Genomic DNA, 14,278 nt, shown 5'->3' on the forward strand with positions numbered 1-14,278 from the left:
GACAGCAATTCCCTCTGCCCTCGACGTTCTATAAGCGAATACCGCACTTTAGGAGACTGTTATTGTACCTGTTAAGGTGATGAAAAACGAATGTTTCGGTAATCCTTTTGGTTAGGAGGAGTTGGTGAATCTGAATCTCCAATCCTTGATCCAAGTGCATTCTACGTGTTTGGATGGTTTTGGATTTGAAAAGTTTAAACTTTCATTTTCGTTGTATTTTTATTTATAACAATGAATTTTAAATTTATTGCCCAAATCAAATCATTCAATCAAGACAAAATCTAAAGATAAATTCCTGTAATGTTCCGTATCAAGAATGTCATTCCATGTATGAATGAATAGCAACATTATGCTTGCATTACATAGTGAATTTTCTAGTTTGAACATTAAGCTTGGGCAAAGGCCTTCGATTCTCTCGTCTCAAGGTTCTCTTTCCTGTATTCTCTCAACCTCTCTTTCAACTTTTTGCTCTCTTCAAAATTCGCCTTCCGTCTCAGAGCTTTCTGCCGAAAAAGGTCGTTCAAGTATAACGAATAAATTGAATTGAAACGGTAAATGTCTGACTAGAACTCACTTCTTGACGGAAACATTTATCAAGCTTTAATTTCAAGTCCGTGCATTCACCAAAAAACTTCCCAAGAGGATGGTCTATGTGACACTTCTGAAATTGTTCGATAATCTGCACAACATAGTCACATAAGTTTCAATATACACAAGAACATACCACACTTGGACAAATGAAAATGGCAAAGAAGTTTTAACTGGCGTCATTTCTCGGGACAGTATGAATTCAACAGAAGAAATGGGTAGCGGGTTCAAGTGTTTAACATGCATGAACCCAAATATATACTATTTCCGCCAATAATTTTGAAGAGGGAAAATAAAGAGTACACCACAACGATATTCTAACATATTTTCTATCAACAAAGATTTGCACAACATAGCACAAAGAATTGGTCACTAGATTTGTCTGGCAGACCATGTACGTAATTTCAGAAGAAAACTAATAGCACCATGTATGCAATCACTATCGCATTGTTTGGAAGAGAGCTAATTGCATCATGTATGTCACACGTTCAATTTTTTTCTGCAGAAAGCTAATAGCACCATGAATATAACCAAGTCAACTTCCTTGTGAATATAAAGTAAAAACATTTTCTGATCGGAAAAAACTCACTTCAGCACACATGGGATGCCTGTGGATTGTTAGAGGAGGATGCATTATGCTACTTGCCAACTTCTTTATGCTTGCAGACGACCCAAGAACTTTGCGAGAAATTCTGGGGAAAACAAAAACAGAAACAGAAACAAAATCAAAGGAAATATCAGAGTTAAAGTCTGCTCCAATAAACGGTGAGCCATGAATAAATTTTCTCATAATGAAAGTTTTGGCGACAAATACATGTATCAGCTTGGTCCTTAATTTCGTGCCTTTCACTGGATCAATTTCCATCAAAATTCTTCTTATCCATTCTTGGAAATCTTAAAATGATATTCAATTCTTACTACGACCATGTAAGATACTTTTTCAGTCCAACAAGTTTCAAGGATAACATCGTGCTTCATAACATTGCATTTTCAATAGATTTGGAATTACACATTGATATCCTTGTCCGGGTCGTGGATGACCCAGTATATTATATGGATAGCCCAAATCAGAGTCAATATAAGTAGTACTTTACTCAGCAGTCGGGCATGGAGATGCCCGGGACATTATCTTCCCGGGCAATCAAGAGCACGGGCACTCATGCAATTTCCCGAGAACTTCTACCCGGGCTATCTCGAGAAGCGCACCACACTCGAGTATATTGATATGGACAATCTTATCTATCAGAACAACATATATTTGGCGTGTTATATAAGTCATCAGAAAATATGGACAACCACCTTACCATATTTTGCAGACGACACTATAGATACCCAAAGTTACATAGATATATTTTTCCGGAAGATATATCCTTTCCTTGATCATTTCCCTTAAACACTGTATCATTACCCGGATATCATCACACATACCCTTTTGGACAGACATTTCATAATTCGCATTTGAAGGGATTTGATGAGATTTTTTCTAACTGAATTAAATCTGATTAATCATTAGTAAAATTTTAAAGCTCAATCTTTGAGTCTGAGCCTATGGAACTCGAATCATGAAACAAGCCAAAGGAACCCCAAAATCGAAAAGAAGCTGAAAAATAAAGCAAGCCTAGACAAAAAATATAGAGCTGAAATTTACAGCTCCCAGGAAGAGATGAAGAGCGAATATGATGGGAGAAGATGAGCAATAGAAATTTACTGTTTCCAGAGTCTCTGATCCGTGGAAGCGGAGTACGAAAATTGGTAAGACGCGGGTGGGGCAGCAGAGGTGTTGGATTCCAGGCAGATATGACGGTGGCGGTGGCGGTGGCGGTGGCGGAATGGGTGAGTGATTGGATTGAAATTTAGGAATGCTGATGGCGATACGAATTTTTCTTTTAAAAAATTTTTTTTATTATGAGGCCGGCCGGGGTTTCAGTCTCGTGTGAATCGACATTTGGCCTACATGGGGATATTTACTTCCACTAACAACATGTCAAGCCCAGTTAAACGAGAAGAAATGACAATGCATGGCATACCGAAAGCAAAGCAATTAAATTCTTACCAATGGAGGAGGTAAACAATAATTTGGGCCGGACTTATTTTTTCTCTTAACTTAGGCCCGGATAATTAAAGTTTTGTTTTCTGAGTTGGGCCCATATCATAGTTGAATATCGATGATGTTGGAGCATATTCATCCTCATCATCCACATGCCCTTGTTAGCTACACTGCCTTAATTTTATATTCAGCTGTGGGGATGTGAACTGGCCTAGAGGCTACAGTCTACACGTTGAGTTTAGTACGTAGTACATGCATAACATCCATGTTGAAATAACTTCATATTTTTTTATCGTAATTTTCGACATGGGTTGTGTCTCGACGTTTAGACTAGAGAGAAACAAAAACTTGTCAGTTATTAGTTGCATGCGCGTGTGGTGGTTATCTATCTATCTATCTATCTATCTAAACGTATATTTGTGGGGTGAAATGACTTCCACCAGTAGTACTGGTAAATGTCAAAGAGACTGACTTCATTAAAATTGCGGAAGCATTAATACATTATTGGCCGGATGAATATGGACTCGAACTCCCAATTTCAAAAGCACAAGGCAGTGGAAACATAAAGCCATTAGAGAAGGTCCTATGTCTACGCTCACATTACCTAGCTATCAACATGGATGGGAGGATGAACATGATGGAACGATCGACCGATATGACGACGATTTAATATACATATTATAACTGCATGCAATACAAATTTATAGGTGTATTTTCTCAGATAAAAAAAAACGACGTGTGACGTTTATATATTTTTTTTTGGAATATGTGAAAGTACATAAACAAGGACCTTTGGATTTAGTCCAACATGTCCTTATCGGCAATTTCTAAGGAATGCCGACGGTATCCAGCTTTCTTTTTATGTACTCGATCGAGTGAGTGGAATCACACTCAAGCACCATTATACATATATATGTATATGTGTGTGTGTGTGTGTATATATATATATATATATATATATATATATATATATATATATATATATATGTATGTATATATGTATCATTATCTGACCAAGCAAACCAACCAAACGTATAAGATTCGATTGACGGAATATGGTTTAAACTTATCAAATCAAACACATTCATTCGAAAAGATACTCGGTTGACTTGAACCAATTTTTTTGGAGTCTTTACGAGACAATTCATATGAGGTCATCATTCTTCAAACCAACCGCCTTCATATCCTTTATAAATTAAATCATCTCATCAAAGCGCAATTTTATATAAATTTCTTTGATAATTAAGTTAATTTATAAAATAAAGTTTAATTTAATTTTAAAATCATCTTAGATTAAAAGTTTCTATGTTAGAGAAGCTAGAGACTAAAAATGTCCATATTGGGTGCATATTCTTCACAAATTAAAATAACGCAATCAACACCATTAAATGTGTATGGTATCCGAACAAAACCTATATACATACACCATGAATTATTCGTATTGCTCCAACATATATTTTAAATTTAAAGAAGTTTTGGATCGATATTATATTTAACTTGACTTATTTTTGTCTTTGGTCTTGCCAGAAGTTAAAGTTTAATTTTGGGTTAAAATTTATTTTATTTTTTATTTTTAACTCTTTGACGCTGGATATTGTTGATCATGTCACATGAACAATACTATTTAGAAAACTATTTCTTTAATTTTTTTTTTTTGTTGTAAAGAAAACTATTGATATATTATATATAGTATATTAATTACAGTGCACAAAAAGAATATAATGATTAAAAAATAGTTATATCGTACGTCAATAATTTTGATTCACAAGATTCTCACATGTTCACATAAACTAATTATTTTAAAAAATGCTTTTTAAATAATAATAATTAATTATCAACAAAAATCTTATAAAAATATTGTTCTGAAAAATTCTTAATATTAATATCGTTTCTAAATTTTTCACACAAAAATTACTCCATAAAAAATAATAGAAATAAAAAATTAATTTATATACATTTAAAACATGTGCATAAGATTGTTAATTATCGATTATATCGAAAATTTATTCATGTTCATCAATCTGATATACCAGGCTCACCAGCAACAGATTTAGGAATTTTATCAAATAAAAGATATTATCCATTACATAAAATTGTTATCAACAAAAAAATATAATAAAAAAAAACGAATGATATATGTTGATTATCTCTTGCACTTTACATTTGTACCATTAATATTAATATTATTTTAAATCAATTAAAAACTTAATTAATTTGCAGATAAAAAGTCAAAACCCTCCGATAAATAGTAATGATTGAAGATACAAAAGTCGCAAGGGCATAATGCATGGCGTAGTTGAAGACACGAATCTGAAATTAGTGGAAAGGACCCAAAAACCAAAAGGAAGGCAAAGTGATCTTACATTTTTCAGTGCTAACTTACCTACTTGTATCTTTTTTGACATTTTTCAGTGCCTGTAGGGGTACATCCAAGGGCCAGAATTTTTTCTGGCCCAATTTTTTATTTTTTTTAAATTTTTTTATTCCCCATGATATGAATCTCAACCCTTGATCTTGGGTGTGGGCACTGCCCCCACACCCAGGATCGAACCTTCCTATAAAAGGGATTTTGAAGTCCAAACATTATATTCGGTGATGACGTCAATATTTGACTTCAAAATTCCTTTTACATATAATGCTCTAAAAAAATCCCTTCACATATATATCTTGCTAATTAATGTAGCCTCCCTGCAGGTTCTAGGAGATATATTACTCCAAATGAACTATACCCTTTATTTATAAGACGACTTGAACACCAGATCGATCTTATTAAACAAAACTCAAATCAAACATATTCATTAATTTATTCATATATTTCACACATCCAATTCAACTCAAAACGAATGCCAATTAAAGATTAATTTATATTAAATGTCACTTAATGGTATGCATGACATGATATAACGTACAATTAGTTGATCCACCAAGATTGGAATTGGAACATGCATCACCAGTACTCTCGACCCTTCATTTTTTCTTCCAAATTTCAGGATAATTGGTCGCGATTTTGAGGTTTAAGTATGAATGAGAATATATGGTCCACAAAGAATTGAAAAGGTATTGATGTTTCCACTTTGTCTCCCGCACACTAATCTTCCCCTACATGAAATGATGTACCAAAGATTATAGGTGTTTTAAGTTGTCATGCACTCGATCTATACCTCGAGACCGACCAGCCAATAACCGTCAGCCATGTGTCGTGCCGATGCATCAAGGACACAGATTTTCTGGTTAACAGTGAATTATATATTGCCTCCAATTATTTCTTCCACCAAATTTTTTAAGTCGATCGAGTAGATAATTAGCTAATTGGTGATGAAGAAACCAGCTTTAATTTGTTCCATCAAACATGCATAGATATGGGAATGGTTTTGAAGTTCATCCTCAAATATTGGTCAGGTTAATTAATTTCTCTATTTTAAAAGTCTCAAGTTCATATCATAGAGGATCGATAAGAATATCGAGTGGTATATATTCTACTCGATAGGCTTTCTTTGTAAGTATTTTGCATTAAGAAGAATTCTTCTTGTCAAAAATTAGATCGAATTACATTTTCTTTATATTTTTTTGGGAATTTTCTCTCTATATTTATTTGTTTATTCGTTAATATTATTATACAAAATAATAAAATGAATAGGGTTGTGGGACCTGGTGCCAATTTATGTTTGGATGAGAGAACGGAAAATTTTAATTCCCCTTTATTATTATTATTATTATTTTTTTGTTGACAAATCCAATTTTAAATATACTTATTGGCTAGTACTATTTGTTTTTGGCACTTTTAATTTGGAAAACACGTAAGCCACCTTGTGAAGTTGACCTGTTTTACATCTTTCATTCATATGGCTGATGAAAATATTATATTGTATGGGGACTAATTCACCAACCAATTTTGTTGCCTTGGATGGGGCCTATGGACTGACTCACCAATCAAATTTTCAAACATACATACATACATACATACAAATAGTGTATATATATATATATATATAAGTATTATTCTTTCTAACATTTACTTTTAATACGAGATTCTTCTTTTGTTTTTAAACAACGCCTAGATACCTCGTCTTTCCAACGATGGAACACATAACTATGCGAAAAAAGCATTACATGCGAATATGAAAGCATAATAGAGTCAAAAAAAAATTGGATGATAATTCAACAAATGTGGTGATAATTAAAGGTTAACTTTTGAAAAATCTTTGATTTAAATTAATAAGCTTCATGCTTGTGCGGAGCTCCAGCCCACATAATATAAACTAGCCTTCTTTGCGTAGCACATTTGTGAAAACGGGGGAGAACATAGAGTATGGGGAAGTTATTTTAATTATTCACGTATTAGTGGAATATGCACACGCATCGAACAATTTTTTTAATTAAAAAGTAAAAAATAATAAACTTTATATATTAAATTAGACGATCGATTAGACAGAGTTTGAGCCCCACAGGCCACTCAATTTTATATATTAATTACTCATTTTTCATTATTTCTTATATTCGCATGCAGTTGGATTACGTCGCCTTAATTTTAGACCTTACATAAAATATTCTATATATTAAATTAGAAGACTGATTAGACAAATTTTGAGCCGCATAGACTCCTGATTTTTTAAACATCGCCCATATACATCGTCTTTCCAAAAATTGAGATGTCAAGCGACCACCCAATATCAAGATGATATCTTTTAAAACATTGACTTTTAAAATATATACATATACATACGCTTGCGCTCGGAAAGGCATTGGAGAATAATGAAAAGGCCACTCAACTAGATAGTCCATGTACGTCTCAGTCTGCTATATATCAAGTATAGCTTTTTATTTCCAAATTAAATTATAATCTAAAACATATGTCAAGAAAATACGCTAATTCATGTTCTCACCATTTAATTTACATTTATAATATTTTGTTGAAAATGAAACATCTTTGCACTAAAGTATTTAGTGGGCGTGGAAAACTTTCCCCCAATTGAGACAATTTTATCCTCTTTTTTTTTTTTTTTTCCTTTTTCTCGTGACTAAATATTATAACATGGTTACGTTTTCTAATTTTGACAGCTGTTCATCAAATTGCATGCTTAATATTAATTATATCCATTAGAAAATATATATGGTCGTGTGAACTTTCTATTTGAATCCAAATAATTACAATTTTAGACAATTTCTATTAGTGTGTGATGTGACACTACATATGTCAATATTATATCAGAACCACGTTGATGTCACGTCATTATCATGTCAGAAAAACTAAGATTAAATATGATAATAAGACGATTAAATTAATTGAAAATCATAATTTCTTCTAATTTTATCCATATACTTTGCAAAATATCAAAATTATATTCTATAACTGTAATTTTGTATTGATAAGTACTAAATATTTCTTTAATTTATTATTTGTTTGACTTTTATACTTACTTTTTGAAGGAAAATATATCTGTTTATTTACATTATAAATTTGTAAATTCGATTATTTTTTGTTGAGATAATGATGATATCCATTTCTTCACATGGAACAAAGCTGCATGACTAATATTATTTTATTATAGTACACATGCAAATGTCAACTGATCGTCGAGTCAAAATTTTAAGTAAAAAGGTACGCAGTCCCTCTTGAATTAAAAAAATCGCTCAAATGATTACTGTTCATCACGATGACATGTAATTTATAACAAATCATATGATTTTTTTTCTTCAATTCGCATTTTAATCTTATCGGTTCATGTTGAATCTTTGAATTATGTAAGCTGCTTGGCAGTTGGATTTGGCAGGTTGGCACTATAGTAAAATAGAGCAAAAGACAACTTTTGTTACACTGTGCTGTTACTGTCACACACCTTAATTTAAGGTCAACAGAACCAATGGAGTGGAACTAATTTGACCAGATTTTGAATTATATATATTGATTCTAAATGGGTTTTAATTAAAAATACTTTTTTTCTAAAGTTGATGTATTTATGTTATATGTATACGTTTTCTAAAGTTGATGATGATGTATTTAATTATGTTAGATGTATATGTATAAGAAGTGTTGCTCACGCGTTAGAGTTAGAAGTGTGTTTAATTTCTTCATTGGCAGTTGGTCGTAATATTCAACTGTCGGGAGGGAGCTGTACATGTGGCTCTGGGATTGTATAAATTGAGGCTACTTTCTTGATTTCAGTATACAACAAGCTAAGGAAAATTTCATATCTTAGCTAGCTTGCGGAGATACTATTTTAAAGTCTTATACTGATATATTCCACAGTCTTCGGTGTGTGTGAAAATGGAGAACACGAGAAAATTGCAGGAGTTTAAGGGAGAAAGAATTTGTGAAGGGAGTGGTACCGTTGATTGGAGAGGAAGACCTTCAAACCCTAACAAGCATGGTGGAATGAAAGCTGCTGCCTTTGTTCTAGGTCTTTTTCTTCATCTTTGAATAGTATTTTCTGGAGTCCAAGCTCACATGTGTGTGTGTGTGTTTTGATTGTGAAAAGGCTAAAAGGGTTTCTGCCCCCCCCCCCCCCCCCCCCCCCCCATAAATATTGGAATGCAACAGATTTCTTGATTTCTCGTTGTTGCTAGTTAGCTGAAATGCATGTTTTGATCAGTTTCTTTCGAAGTTGGAAGTGCTTTAGTTCTTTGGATTTCTAATATTATAACTATAACAATGTGTGGAATGGATTAAGAAATTAACTACAAAACAAATGTATTCTTTTACTTAGAATAATGTTGAATTTTCTTGGTCATGAAACTAAATATTAATGTTGCAGGGCTTCAAGGATTTGAGATAATGGGAATAGCAGCAATTGGGAACAATCTGATAACATATGTGATAAACGAGATGCACTTTTCGCTGTCAAAATCTGCAAACACAGTCACCAATTTCGTAGGAACAGTCTTCATTCTTGCACTTGTTGGTGGCTATCTTTCTGATTCGCATCTTGGTTGCTTCTGGACTATGCTCATCTTTGGCTTTGTTGAACTTTCGGTAATATATAATAGTATTGTCTTCTTCTACACCTTTTCTCCATACTTTTTGTCTCCCTTTTTAACTATTCCCAATATTTAACAAAAAGTAGCTTACTTCTTGCCACCAAAATATGCACAAATGTCCTATGTTCGAGTTTTTTCCCTTTATTTTTTAAATTTCAGATTGTATTTGGATATACTTATATAGAGAGTTATTAGATTTTTCTAGCTAGGGAGTAGTTTAATCAATTATTCTGCAATTTTATCGTAAATGCATACTTGCTATATTACAATTTATTCATGATGTAGAATTTCCATACCCAACTCAAACTTTTGCCCCAAATGCATATTAGGCAAACATAAAGCTAATTGTTATAATTACCATGACTGATGCATGTGCCATGCACTCATGTTATTATGACAAACTTATGCACATAATTGTAATATATACCGCCTATGTTCTCTTCTTACCATTTTTCCGATTAAAATCTAACTAGAAATTAATTTTGCAGGGTTTTATATTACTATCAGTGCAAGCCCATCTTCCCCAACTCAAACCACCACAATGCAACATGTTAACCGATGCCGAAAACTGCGTAGAAGCCAAAGGGTTCAAAGCATTTATATTCTTTGTAGCACTTTATTTGGTGGCATTAGGGAGTGGATGTGTGAAGCCTAACATGATAGCACATGGTGCTGACCAATTCAATATTCAAGATAATCCAAACCAATCCAAGAAGTTATCCAAATATTTCAATGCTGCTTATTTTGCATTCTCTGTGGGTGAACTCATAGCCTTAACTATCCTGGTTTATGTCCAAACACACTCCGGGATGGATATTGGATTCGGGGTCTCGGCTGCAGCCATGGCCATGGGATTGCTTAGCTTGATTTGTGGAACACTTGTTTATAGGAACAAGCCTCCTCAGGGCAGCATCTTGACTCCTATCGCACAGGTGAGTTCCCGCGATTTCGTTCGAAAAGCTTTCGGCACTTAATTCCAATCAGAACATCATAGCTTAATTGGCTTTAAAATTATAAAATTTTATTCATCTTTATTATATCCCATTATTGCACTCATAACATGCTCGATTACTTCCTAATTATGCAGTTGGTCCCTACTATTTTATGTTCATAAATCAATTAATAATTATCATATTTGAGACGAGTCTTTAATATTCTAGCTATCGATATTTCCTATTTGATTCTGATGATCATGAATGCAATATTGATTACTAAACAAATTTTCCCCTCAATTTTTAATTTAATAAGTTTCTGCCTGTCCTAGCTAGTGCTCCCATTTGAATATTCATTTACTACCATTAAAAGTGACAAATTAATTAATTAATCATAATACAAGATTCTGATTTGTCGGAAGATTTGGCAACCTGTTGATCGTATAATTAAAATTTTTTAATCCAGCCTTTTAATTAAATTTCTTTTTCCAATTATTATATATGAATTAATTTCAGGTGATCGTGGCTGCAACTTTAAAGAGAAAGCAAATATGTCCCTCTGATCCTACGATGCTTCATGGAAACCACTCAAAGGAACTAACAAATGGCGGCATCTCCATTTCTGATAATATTGGCAATTTTCATCTCACTCAAAGATTCAGGTTAGAATATATTCTTAAAGTTACATGTAAATATCAGAAATTTTTGTATTATTTTAAAAAAAATCAAAGATGTAAATGCAATATATATACTTGGAAGGTCATATATAGTATTAATATTCAGAAATCAAAATATATTAGAATATTTTTTTCGGTTTTATATAATTAAACCTTATCTAGCATCGAGGTAGAATTACACGATTTGATTTAAAGTATATGATTGATGTTTCCTTTTTCGATAGTGGGTTTTTCCTCCTTTTTTAGTCTGCTTCCTTTCTCTCCATTTTGAAGCAAAAATGTCTTTCTGCAATAATCTTTACTATATTATAATGCATATTTGATAATATTAACCACATTTGTCATTACTATTCTTCCTAGATATTTAAAAATTAAGTCGCAAAAAATTAAAGTGTCACTCAAAAATTTCCACGTTCTTTTCCTGTTATTTAAATTTAACAACCATCTCATTATCCTAAAGATTATAAATAAATTCAAAATTTCAAAAAAAATTTTAATTATAAATATATTTATGTTGCATGTGCTTGATGCACTAATAATAATAATAATAATAATAATAATAATGATAATAATTCCTTATACATGTGATTTGCAGATTTTTGAACAAGGCCTGCATAAAAATTCAAGATTCAAACAACAAGAAGAAAGAAAGTGCATGGAGACTTTGTACCGTAAACCAAGTAGAGCAAGTCAAAACACTAATTTCAGTGATTCCAATATTTGCATGCACAATTGTTTTCAACACCATCTTAGCACAATTGCAAACGTTCTCAGTGCAACAAGGAAGCAAAATGAACACTCAAATCACGAAATCTTTCCACATCCCTCCGGCTTCCCTCCAAGCCATCCCTTACATCATGTTAATCTTCATCGTCCCTCTATACGACACATTCTTTGTCCCTTTTGCGCGTAAAATCACCGGTCACGAAGCCGGGATCACCCCTTTACAAAGAATAGGGTTCGGCCTGTTTTTCGCGACTTTTTCGATGGTATCAGCTGCCATTACGGAGAAAAAGAGAAGGGACTCAGATAGAACGATATCTATATTTTGGATTACGCCTCAGTTCCTGATATTCGGGATATCAGAAATGTTTACTGCAGTTGGGCTGGTTGAATTCTTCTACAAACAATCAGTGAAAGGGATGCAAACTTTCTTGACAGCTACAACTTATTGCTCATATTCATTTGGATTTTATTTGAGTTCGATACTAGTTTCACTAGTGAATAAGGTGACTTCACATGGCTCTTCTGGTTCGGGATGGCTCAGTGACAATGATCTGAATAAAGATAGATTGGACTTGTTCTATTGGTTGCTTGCAGGTCTAAGTTTCATCAACTTTTTCCACTATCTTTTTTGGGCAAGATGGTATTCTAAAAATCAGTCTGCATCTGGGATATTCTTGCCACAAGAGAATGGTTCCAATAATCCAAAAATTATTGGTGGAGATGATCAAAATGATATTGTATGATCTATTATACTTATTTTGTAATTCACTTTATTGTTAGTATTATTGTACTATTTAAGAGTAGAGAATTGGGAGGAGAAAATAATGTCATGTATGTATCTCTCTGTGTGTGTGTGGTGATGGCATTTGCATAATGTGTATATAGAAAACGGCATTAATATTAACTTTCTTATCTTATCTTATGTTGAACTTTTTATTTTTTTCGATTTATTTTTCAAAAATAAGAAGTTCTTGTCATCTTGGGTCGAAAGAAATCTTTTTCAATAGCTAGTAATTTATTATGTAGAATAATACTAATTTAATTTTCTAGTGCGCAAGAGATATTGCCACTTTTAAGGAACCTTTGAGAAGGAAAAATGATAATAAAAATCAAGGAATTAATATGATCATCTACATCCAAATCAAGATTCATTTGATTTTGCCTTATTGCATCATTGTCTACATATATAGTTCCCTAAGCGACAGAAATTGTGAGGGAAAGTGGAGGGCCTAGCTAGGTAGCTAGCCAGCCAATATTTTGTCTCTACTTTTCGTTGCTTGAAAGAATAGAGTCCTCATTTGAAATGCAAATTTAACACGGAACGTGAAGCTAAGGGAAGCAAGTTGTAGTAAAGGCAATAGGATATTCCGTTGTGATATTCACTTTGCATATTGACATGTGAAGTGCAGACACTGTGAGAGATGTTGAGATTGAAATTTATATCTAATTCGACCCCAAAATCTAGATCAAAAAGAGAATATTATCCAAGTCCATATATACATCTTCCATACATTTTATCCAACCGATTTAAGACAATTAATAGGAGAACAGTTTCCCATTCAATATCCACTCAAATAGAAAAAAATATGATCCAATTTATAAAAAAATTTATTGATTTCATCCAATAAAAAATATTTGAATCTGTCGTAGGTGTTCAAAATGAAGCTATATATGTATATATTATTCATAGAATATATCCTAATCAGTATATATTCTTAATGATTCAACTTTAATTTGACAAAGAAACATGTCTGGAACACGATGTGACGTTGGAACGTACAAGGCCCTACCTCCCATTGCATCTTCTTTGAAAAGGAGCCTTTTTTCCAATTCCTAGCTAACACCAATGCCTCAATTGTGTTGCCTAAAAGATTGACATTAATTGGTCCCTCCATTCTAAATTGTCTTTTAACTTTTTACTCACTTTCTTTGACAATTTTTACCCTTCAGTCATGGGATATTCCATGATACACCATGACTCAAGGACTTCATTATTTAAGATCATGTAAAAAATTAAGCTTGTACAATTTATAATCACCGCTTCTGTAGTAAGTGTTAATTATTAAATCTTCATTCTGACTCAATAATCATTATATCACATATATAGTAAATACTTCATATATATATATAAATCCGTAGTAGTTTTACACTTTTTTGCGTATTTATAAAGAGTAGATCTCTTATGAGACGGTCTCACATATCTTTATTAGTGAGACAGAACAATTTTACTCATATTTACAATTAAAAAAATTAATATTTTTCATGAGTGACTCAAATAAAAGATATGTATGACAAAATTAACTCATAAAACAGTCTTACTAGCGTTTTTGTGT

At 32.5% G+C, this 14,278-nt stretch overlaps 2 protein-coding genes across 5 annotated transcripts; one reads left to right on the forward strand and one right to left on the reverse strand.

Moving 5' to 3' along the window:
- Positions 1-277: 277 nt before the first annotated feature.
- LOC140823903 (uncharacterized) lies at positions 278-2,480 on the reverse strand. Of its 4 annotated transcripts, XM_073185481.1 has the most exons (5): positions 2,297-2,478; positions 1,403-1,827; positions 1,178-1,280; positions 575-679; positions 278-503 (listed from the first exon to the last, which is right to left on the reverse strand). In XM_073185481.1, the coding sequence occupies exons 3-5, from the start codon at positions 1,220-1,222 to the stop codon at positions 387-389; spliced, it is 267 nt and encodes an 88-aa protein (XP_073041582.1). In that variant the 5' UTR covers positions 1,223-1,280; positions 1,403-1,827; positions 2,297-2,478; the 3' UTR covers positions 278-386. The 4 variants fall into 4 exon arrangements, with proteins under 4 accessions (XP_073041582.1, XP_073041581.1, XP_073041579.1 ...); XM_073185480.1 differs by lacking the exon at positions 1,403-1,827 and having other exon boundaries at positions 2,297-2,480; XM_073185478.1 differs by having other exon boundaries at positions 1,178-1,827.
- Positions 2,481-8,707: 6,227 nt separating this feature from the next.
- On the forward strand, positions 8,708-12,862 carry LOC140823904 (protein NRT1/ PTR FAMILY 4.3-like). The gene is made up of 5 exons (XM_073185483.1): positions 8,708-9,033; positions 9,388-9,605; positions 10,099-10,542; positions 11,059-11,204; positions 11,815-12,862. The coding sequence occupies exons 1-5, from the start codon at positions 8,901-8,903 to the stop codon at positions 12,686-12,688; spliced, it is 1,815 nt and encodes a 604-aa protein (XP_073041584.1). The 5' UTR covers positions 8,708-8,900; the 3' UTR covers positions 12,689-12,862.
- Positions 12,863-14,278: the final 1,416 nt, after the last annotated feature.

This window comes from Primulina eburnea, chromosome 2, assembly GCF_022965805.1.
Source record: "Primulina eburnea isolate SZY01 chromosome 2, ASM2296580v1, whole genome shotgun sequence".
Lineage (NCBI taxonomy): Eukaryota > Viridiplantae > Streptophyta > Magnoliopsida > Lamiales > Gesneriaceae > Primulina > Primulina eburnea.